At 67.3% G+C, this 9,168-nt stretch overlaps 1 protein-coding gene across 1 annotated transcript in view; it reads left to right on the forward strand.

Moving 5' to 3' along the window:
* DOT1L (DOT1 like histone lysine methyltransferase) overlaps positions 1-9,168 on the forward strand; it is a 40,175-nt gene that overhangs the window by 26,370 nt on the left and 4,637 nt on the right. The window contains exons 19-27 of the mRNA XM_029916397.1: positions 529-654; positions 1,914-2,395; positions 2,585-2,708; positions 3,087-3,233; positions 4,240-4,354; positions 5,160-5,722; positions 5,861-6,063; positions 8,098-8,162; positions 8,507-9,163. Of these exons, the coding sequence (XP_029772257.1) occupies positions 529-654; positions 1,914-2,395; positions 2,585-2,708; positions 3,087-3,233; positions 4,240-4,354; positions 5,160-5,722; positions 5,861-6,063; positions 8,098-8,162; positions 8,507-9,163 (2,482 nt within the window). The remainder of the gene's footprint in view (positions 1-528; positions 655-1,913; positions 2,396-2,584; positions 2,709-3,086; positions 3,234-4,239; positions 4,355-5,159; positions 5,723-5,860; positions 6,064-8,097; positions 8,163-8,506; positions 9,164-9,168) is intronic.

The following is a 9,168-nucleotide window of genomic DNA, read 5'->3' on the forward strand; positions in this document are numbered from 1 at the left end:
GGCGGGCCCCGGGCAGGCGGGCGGCGGGGTGCTCACAGGGCCCGGCGTCCTTCGCGAGGACGCGTTTGCCAGGCCCCCCGCCCCTCCCAGGTGCATTCTCGGAGCTGAGGCCCCATCCTGGGCTCTCGGAGGACACGGGAGCCAGCGGGGCTCGGGGGCCCTGCCGAAGGCTTGGCTGCTTTCTCCAAACGTGGCTCTGCAGGTGGCCGCCCGTCTGGGCTCCCTGCTGCGCCCCTAGGGCCAGGACTGAGAGCTCTTTGGATCTCACCCCCACGGGGCCGGGGCACATTGCTGGGTGTGGAGTGTCACTTCTACGGGGCCTCCCCGTTCCGACCTGCGGGACCCTCCCCTTGCCCCCTGCGGGTGTCCCTGCAGAGGACCTCAGTCCCACCTTCTCTTAGCGGGTTCCCTTCTCTGGGCCTGCAGGCCCTCGGGGACACCTGTCCAGTATCTGCCATCCACTGGGCAGACCGGTACCCGCCCCGCCCCCCCATGGGGCTCACGACCTTGGCCTGCCTGTCCCCGCAGCTCAAGGCCCGGTGTGAGGAGCTGAAGCTGGACTGGTCCACGCTGTCCCTGGAGAACCTGCTGAAGGAGAAGCAGGCCCTGAGGAGCCAGATCTCCGAGAAGCAGAGGCACTGTCTGGAGCTGCAGGTGGGCAGGAGGGCGGGGCCCTGGGCTTCAAGGTGGCGTCAGGAACGTGGGAGGTGCCCCCCGCCAGCCCCCGAAACCACCCTGGCCTGAGGCTGGCCGTGCTGCTGCGGTCTTGACGCCCGGCAAGCAGTGGGCTTGGCGTCTGAGGGGCCCCACGTGCGCCCGGAGCGTCACGGGCTCCATTCGAAACGTAGGACTCCCGCCGTGCGCTTACGGGGCAGTTCTGCAGCCCAGCCGAGGGCGGTGACGCGTGCGTCCGGGTCGGCGGGGGCACGGGGCGGGAAGGCAGGGGGACGGCCGGCCCTCGTTCCCCTCACCTTCCCCGGCCGCTGGCTGACCGGGTGACGGCACGGCCACAGCGGGGTGTGCGGCGTGGGCATCGCTGGGCACAGAAGCCCTGCCCGCGCAGCTCGGCCTCCTGTCGGGGGGCCCCCAGTCTGGCCTCGCCGCTGCGGTGAAGCCCGCGGTCTGTCGGGGAGCGGGTCATCAAAGGACCCCACAGAGAATCGTTTTGCAGTGAAGACGTAACTTTGAGTGTATTATTATTATTACCATTTTTTTAACGTTTAGTTTTGGCAGAGAGAGCATGAACAGGGACGGGGCAGAGAGGGAGACAGGGCTGAATTGGGCTCCGCTCTGTGAGCGCAGAGCCCGACACAGGGTTGGAACTCCCAAACCAGGAGACCACGGCCCGAGCCGAAGTCCAGAGTCAGGCACCCTGAGGATATTTGGTAAAGCCTGACTCCCCAGGGCCGCTCTGTGCACGGTTGGGGCCCAGGCGGAAGGAGGCTGAGTCGTGCTCTCCGAAGGGTCGTGGCCAGCAGCACACGTCCCAGAGGAGGCCTGCTGGCCCCGCTGGCCCAGGGCCTGTCTCCGCTTCCTGCAGGGAGCTGCTGGGCGCCAACCCTTCTGCACAGTAAGAGCGAGAGGCTTTTGTTATAGAAGCCTGGTCGGGGGCGTATTGTGTCCCGAGTACCGAGAGGGGGTGCGCAGGGAGGGCTCCTCGCGGACGGAGCACACGTAGCCTGCATCACGGACGCGGTCACCGTGTTCCGTTCCCTCTCTGAGTGAGTGGCAGCAGAGCTGCCTTCAACGTCCCCAAGCCTCCCGCCCCGTGCCGGTGGCTGGCGGCGCGGCCTCTCCGTCACCCACAGGCTGGCCCGTGCCCTTGCCGCGTCCCCGGACTCGTCCCCCGGGTGTATTGCCGGCGCGGCAGGGCCGGCCAGGCCCCGGCGGCCTGACGCCCCCTCGTCTTGCAGATCAGCATCGTGGAGCTGGAGAAGAGCCAGCGGCAGCAGGAGCTCCTGCAGCTCAAGTCCTGCGTGCCGCCTGACGACGCCCTGCCGGCGCACCTGCGTGGGAAAGGCGCCCTGGGCCGGGAGCCGGAAGCCGAGCCCGGCCGGCCGCACCTCGACCTGGACGGCTCCAGGTTCTCTCTGCCCCGCTTCAGCGCAAGCCCAGAACTCTCCGTGAACGGGCACGCAGCCGGCCACGAGCTCTGCGGCGCTCCGAGCCGGCCCTCGTCCAAGCAGAGCACCCCCCAGTACCTGGCCTCCCCGCTGGACCAGGAGGTTGTGCCCTGCACCCCCAGCCACGGTGGCCGGCTGAGGCCCGAGAAGACGGCCGGCCTGGCCCTGCCCGACTACACCAGGCTCTCCCCGGCCAAGCTGGTGCTGCGGCGTCACCTGAGCCAGGACCACGCCGCCGGTGGCAAATTGGCCTCTGGCGAGCTGCACCCGCGGTGAGTCTGCGTGCAGAGCACACCTGCCCTGCTCTGGCACCCTTGGGCCACCCCGGGGTTCTTGGAGGGAGAGCCCGGTGGTTCGGAAAAGATTCGGGGTGTTTGCTGGGCCCCGGATACCAGCTCTAGATGCAAAACCTCAGCTCTTGCGGCTCCCCAGAGTAGGAACCAGAGTCGGTCTTGTTTCAGAGCTGAGCATGCCAAGGAGAATGGCCTCGCGTACCAGAGCCCGGGTATCAAGCTGAGCCCTCAGGATCCTCGTCCCCCCTCCCCCATGGCCTTACCGATGACAGGGGAGAGGGCCAGCGAGAAGGTGAGGGAGGGGCGCTCGGTGGGCATCCTGAGCCCACCCTTTAGGGGAGGTCCTCCAGGTGAGGGCCGGGCCAGGCTTCGGAGGGCCGGGCGTGGGCCTGGGACACGGTGCCGAGCCCCTGTGGGAGGCCGGTGCCCGCAGGGCAAGGAGAGCAGCGGTTTAGTTCGTGAGCGGCAGGCGGCAGGTGTGAGAGGCCGCGGGACGGGCACGGCGTGAGGGCCTGCAACCGGCGGGAGGCGGAGCCCTGGATTTCAGGGGAGCTGTTTGGGGGTGTTACCGGGACACCGCCTTCCCCTGTGGCGGGAAGGTCGCTGGCCCCGCGGGGGAGCCTGTGGCCTGGCCGGCGGGAGCACGGAGGGTATGGCGGTCTGTCCGCAGGGCTTGAAGGAGCGCGCCTACGCCAGCAGTGGGGAGGCCATCACCAGCCTGCCCGTCAGCATCCCGCTCAGCACCGTGCAGCCCAGCAAGCTGCCTGTCAGCATCCCCCTGGCCAGCGTGGTGCTGCCCAGCCGCGTGGAGAAGGCGGTGAGTGGACGCCGGGTGGGGGAGGCGCCGGCTGCCGGGTCTCGGGCTCCTGGGCCCTCGTGCGGGACTGTGGTGTGCAGGCAAAGGGTGGGGAGTCCTGGCTTCTTTGTCCCCGCAAGACCAAATAGTCACTGGTCAGCTCGCGGCCCTGCCCCGGGAAATCCGAGCCCCCAGCTCTGGGGCTCCCCACAGCGATGCTTCCCCACTTCTGGTTCAGACTGGTGTTTGTAAGAGGTGGTACACGTGGGTGCAGAAGGAATAAAAGTCTGGGTTCAGCACAGGCTCCCCACCTTCCGCCTCACGTGTGTGCACCGCCACCGGCAGAGCCTCCGGGAAGCGGGCCTGTCTTTGCGTTGAGATAGAAGTCCTCCTCACCCATGTAGAGCGCACATTTAGTGGCTTTCAATACGTTCACAGAGTTCCGCAGCCACTTCTGTTCACGGGTTTATTCACACTCACGGACTCCCACCCCGCGTGGCCTCGCGTGTCCGGGTCCCTCCCGGAGCGCCCTGTGTTCAGGGTCCGTCGCGGGGCGGCGGGCGCGGGCGCCTCGCTCCTGCTCGCGGCCGAGGGGCGTGCGCGGCGGACACTGCTGCTCTGCGGGTGGGCGTTTGTTGCCGCCTTTGGCCGTTGTGAATCTCGCTGCTGGAAGTGTGCGTCCGCAGGTCTGGCGTGGGCGGCGGCGTCACCCCGTTCCACGCAGGAGCGGAGTCACTGGCTGCCTCACAGCCGCAGCCCGTCCTTTCTCCCCCTGCTCCCTTTGTTCTCAGCCTGACACGTGCTGTAAGATCGATCCTTTGGAACCTGAATCACCCGGTCAGAACCTTCTGGTGACTGCCCACAGTGCTCAGACCTGAGCGGGTCCCTTCCCTTCTCTGTGCCGGCTCTCGCCTGTCTGCTGTTCTCCCTGCTCTGGCCCTTCGCACATCCTGTGCCTTGTGTCTGGGACACTCTTCCTGACCATCACCTGCCAGCCTTGGCTCAGCCGCGTCCTTTCTGTCCACAGAGAAGCACCCCCAGCCCCGTGCCGCAGACCCGCGAGTCCTCGTCCACACTTGAGAAGCAGGCGGGCACCAGTGCACACGGCGCTGGCAGCAAAGGCCTCGCCCCAGCTCCTGCAGGTCGGCGCGCCCCCAGGCCCCTGCCCCTTCCCCCCGGCCGCGGCGTGCTGGCCGTATTCCGGCCTGGGAGGCGGGCCCCAGCTGGCGGGCGATGCCCCTGTCCAGCTGCCTTGGGTGTTTCTGGCCAAGTGCTGAATCTCCGTCAGAGAACGCTGATGGTTGGGGCCACGTGCGCTGGCGGAGCCCTGCGGACTTTCTGTGCACCCCAGGTGGCACTCTGTGGCCCGTCGGGTCTCTGCCCCCCCATGTAGCTCTGTGGCACAAGAGCCCCAGTGACCGTGTGTGGACCAGAGGCGTGTGCTAGTGACACTGTTTACACAGCCGGTGCCCAGACCGCCAGACCCACCGGCTAGTCATGAGTTTGCTGGCCCCTGTGCCAACACGCGGGCTGTGTGGCAGTCCTTCTCTGGGGAAGGCAAGCCCTGGCTCTGGTCTGGGCATGCCGGCTCCTCGCGCTGGGGACGGCGTGGAGGGGGCGGCCTGGGCTGGCCTCAGTCGTGCAAGGGCTTTCCCCACGCTCGGTGGGCCTCTCGGGGCGGGCCGGGAAGGGGCTCCCTGGGGGGGCTCAGTGTGCACCTGCAGTCACCCCACGTGTGGAAGTGCAAGGAGCCCTGGGGCCGGGCAGGGGCTGGGTGGGCATCTCGCACGGTGGAGCCCAGTTCATGGGTGCTTGTGTCCAGGCACGTGAGGACTCTACACGTAGGGCAGGTTCGTGGGTGCTGAGCTCCCTGACCAGCTGCACCCAAGCAGGCCCCCTCAGCCCCTCGGGCCGGGCCCCTCTGAGAAGTCCTGTCCTTTCCCGCAGGCTTCTACGCAGGTGCAGTGGCCGTCAGCCCGGCCCCCCTGGCCCCCGGATCCGAGCCTGGGGCCTTTGACGAGGTCCCCGGCTCGGGCGGCCTGTTCGCCAGCATGGGCCCCTGCAGCTCCACCCCGCAGCCCCCGCCCCTGCTGCCGCAGCCCCGTGGCTCCGGCGCCGCCTCACCGACCCACCCGCTCTGCGCCAGCCCCCGGCTCGGCAGTGCCACCCAGGGCCCGCTCCCTGATGCCAGCAAAGGGGACCTTCCGTCCGAGGCCGGCTTCTCAGACCCCGAGGGCGAAGCCAAGCGGAGGATTGTCTTCACCATCTCGGCTGGTGTTGGTGGTGCCAAACAGTCCCCTCCCAGCAAGCCCAGCCCCCTGCCCATGGGCAGCCGCGGGGATGGCAGCCAGGGCCACGGACAGGACGGCCGCAAGCGGGGCAGGAGGAAGCGGGCGGCGGCTGGGACCGCCAGCCTGGGCTCAGGTGTGTCGCCCAAGCGCCGGGCCCTGCCGTCCGTCGCCGGCCTCTTTACGCAGTCTTCAGGGTCTCCTCTGAACCTCAACTCCATGGTAAGGCTGGGAACGGCTGGGGCGGCGAGGGCACGTTGCATTCCCGGCCGTCTGGGTGGGAGGGGCCTGGCACAGCCCTGGGCGTCGGTGCCCTGGGAGCCCGTTGACGGGGTCGTGCTGTGTCTGCTGGCCCCTCAGGTCAGCAACATTAACCAGCCTTTGGAAATCACGGCCATTTCATCCCCCGAGAGCCTGAAGAGCTCCCCGGCCCCCTACCAGGACAGCGACCAGCCCCCCATCCTCAAGAAGGAGAAGCCCCTGAGCCAGGCTGACGGGGCCCGCTGCTCCCCACTGACCTCAGACGAGGAGCAGGGCTCCGAGGACGAGCCGGGCAGCGCCAGGCAAGTGGGGCCGGGCAGGGTGAGCCCTGCAGGAGGAGAGGCCCTCGTGGGCGGGTGGGGCGCCCTCCCAGGGCAGGGCCCGGGCCAAGGATGGGCTGCATCCAGCTCCTGTCCGTGACCCCTCGGCTGCTGTCCGCAGTCCCCCGGAGCGGCTTCCCCGGGGTCATTGGCCTGTCCTCCGTGAGAAGCCACTGGTGAAGGGCCTGGGCCGCCTCCCGCAGGGCAGGGCCGGCCACCTCGGCCTGGAGCCGACGGGCACGGGGCCGCTCTGTCGTGGCGCTCTTGTCACTCGGCCGGACCAGATGGAGGGGGCGCAGGCGGCCATGGCAGCAGAGGGCTCGAGAAAGCTGAGCTCTGCTGCCCCGGGAGCCCCGCCCGCGCGCGGGACCAGCGGGCTCCTCCTGGCGCGAGGCGTTTCTGCCACCCCGAGTCACCCCGCAAAGAAGCGCCTTTATCGGCCACCCCCGGCTCCCACCATCCCTTCTGTCCCTGTGGACAGGACTCCCCAGGGACCCCCTGCGAGTGAGGTCACACAGGACACGTCCTGTGTCTGGCTTCTGTCACTGCGCAGTGTCCTCCGGGTCCGTCCGCGTGGTGGCGGGATGTCCTTCCTTCCTGGGTGGGTCCTGCGCCAGCGTGTGGACGGGCACACCGTGTTTGTCCTCCGTCCACGGAGGGGCTGGGGGGGGTGTTGCCAGGTCTTAGCTAACGAGGATCATGCTGCTCTGAAGTCTCACACACGTGGTTTTGTTTGAAAACGTTTCCTATTTACCGAAGTGGAGGTGCTGGGTCACGTGGTGGCTCTGTGTTCAGCCTTTTGAGGAACCGCCAGACGGTTTTCTGCGGTGGCCGCCCCGTCCCGTTCCCCCAGGCGTGCGTGAGGGTGCTGCTTCTCCGCGGCGCCGTGACCTTCTGGTTTTGCTACTTGTTCGTCTAGCTTCAATTTTTTTTTTTTTTAATATTTATTTTTGTGACAGAGACAGAGTGGGAACAAGGGAGGGTCAGAGAAAGAAGGAGACACAGAATCCAAAACAGGAGCAGCTCCAGGCTCCGAGCGGTCAGCACAGAGCCTGACACGGGGCTCAAACTCACAACCGTGAGATCATGACCTGAGCCGAAGTCGGACGCTCAACCGACTGAGCCGCCAGCGGGTTTTGTTTTATAACAGCGGCCGTCCTATGGGTGCAGCGTCTCAAGGCTGTGGGTCCCTTGTCTGGGTCACTGGTGACCCCGAGCATCCTCTCGCATGCTGCTTGGCCACTCGTGCGTCTTCCGGGAAACATCTCTTCAGGGGCGGTCTGTCGGGCGTCATCAGGTCATTTTTTTATTCAATTATAAGAGTCCTTTGTATAGTCTAGACACCGTTGTTTATCAGGTGTGTGATCCGTGAACGTTTGCTTCCACTCGGGGTTTTCTGTGCGGTCCTTGCTGGGGTCCTTTGAAGTGCGGAGTCAGACTCTGATCCAGTCCCGTTTCCCTTTGCTGCTGCTGCCTGCACTGCCGGCTTTTGTCCAGGCTGCTTCATTCTGTTCCACTCCCGCGGACCTAACTTAGGTTTTTGAAGTTTCTGCTTGAGTGTGCGCCTTCCGTGTTGGAGCTGGTGAACCGCACAGTCTTCCAACCCTCTCGGAAGTTTTCCCGTGTGTCTGGAGCTCCTCGCGTCCTTCAGGACGTGCCCTGGAGACTCGGACACGGACATAGCCGCCCGTGCGATCTGGTGCTTCCGCGGCGCGTGCTGCGGGCCCCAGGTGACGCCCCGCGGCCGAGGCGGCACAGGCTTGGGGGACTAGTGGACGTCTCTGTGTGTTGGGAGATGGCGCCCCTGTGCCCGAGACCTCAGCCCCGTCCCCTCCACTGGCAGCGTCCTGCACGGCACGAGGGGCCTGGGGGCCACAGTCCCTGTGAAGAGGTCTGAGGGCGGGCGGGCTAGGTACTGCCCGCCGCCCAGCCTCCCCAGGCAGCAGTGTGAACCCATGGTCCCCTGGCGTGCCAATGGATTTCAAACATCTGCCATCTGGGTTTTTTTCTTGATAGGATTGAGAGAAAAATTGCCACCATCTCCTTAGAAAGCAGATCTCCTCCGAAAGCCTTGGAAAACGGTGAGTAACTTTCCTCCACGTCCTGTGATTCCCACGCCGCAGGTGACTCAGCCCCAGGACATGGCCTCGACACTCGGCTTCTAGAACGGTCTCTGGACACTGTTGAGTGCCGGCTGCGTGGGCAGTGGGGCCTAGAGCGCCGTCCCAGTGCTGCCGGGCTCCACCCAGGCCGGAGCCTGACTCTGTGCATGCACGCCTGCCCTCTCCCACGGGCTCCGGTCCCCGGCCTGCTCGGCGCCGCCCAGCCTCCGGCAGGTCTGGTTCTGGACCACAGCACACTGCCCTCGGTGGTAGGCGCGTCTCTGAGCCCCCCGCCCCTCACGGGCTCCGTGTCTCCTCGGCAGGTGGTGGCCTGGCTGGGAGGAAGCCGGCCCCGGCCAGCGAGCCTGCCACCAGCAGCAAGTGGAAGTCCACCTTCTCGCCCATCTCCGACCTCAGCCTGGCCAAGTGCACCGACAGCCCGCTACAGGCCGCCTCCGCCCCGGGCCAGGGCTCCCTGTTCACCTTCCGGCCCCCGCTGGAGGAGTCCGGCCCGGCCGACGCCAAGCTGGCCGCGCACCCCAGGAAGAGTTTCCCCAGCGCCCTGTCCGGGGCAGGCGGGCTGAGCCCAAGCAGCAACCCTCCCAACGGCTTCGCCTTCAGCGGGAGCTTGGCCGCCGACCTCAGTTTACACGGCTTCAGCGATGGTGCTTCTCTCCCCCACAAGGGCCCCGAGGCAGCAGGCCTGGGCGCCCCCCTGAGCTTTCCCGCCCCCCGGGGCAAGGACGGCACTGCGGAGCCCGGCCCCTTTGTGAACAAGAGGCAGCTGGACGGAGCAGGCGGCCCCAAGGGCAGGGAGGCAGGCGAGCCGGGCCCCCCGGCGTGTGGGCCCCCCGACAAGGCCCCGCTGGCGCACGGCAAGCCGGGCAAGGGCCGGGACCGTGAGCCCGACCTGAAGAACGGCCACAACCTCTTCATTTCTGCCGCCGCCGTGCCCCCCGGGGGCCTCCTCAGCGGCCCCGGCCTC

This window comes from Suricata suricatta, chromosome 12 (assembly GCF_006229205.1).
Source record: "Suricata suricatta isolate VVHF042 chromosome 12, meerkat_22Aug2017_6uvM2_HiC, whole genome shotgun sequence".
In the NCBI taxonomy this organism is placed as follows: domain Eukaryota; kingdom Metazoa; phylum Chordata; class Mammalia; order Carnivora; family Herpestidae; genus Suricata; species Suricata suricatta.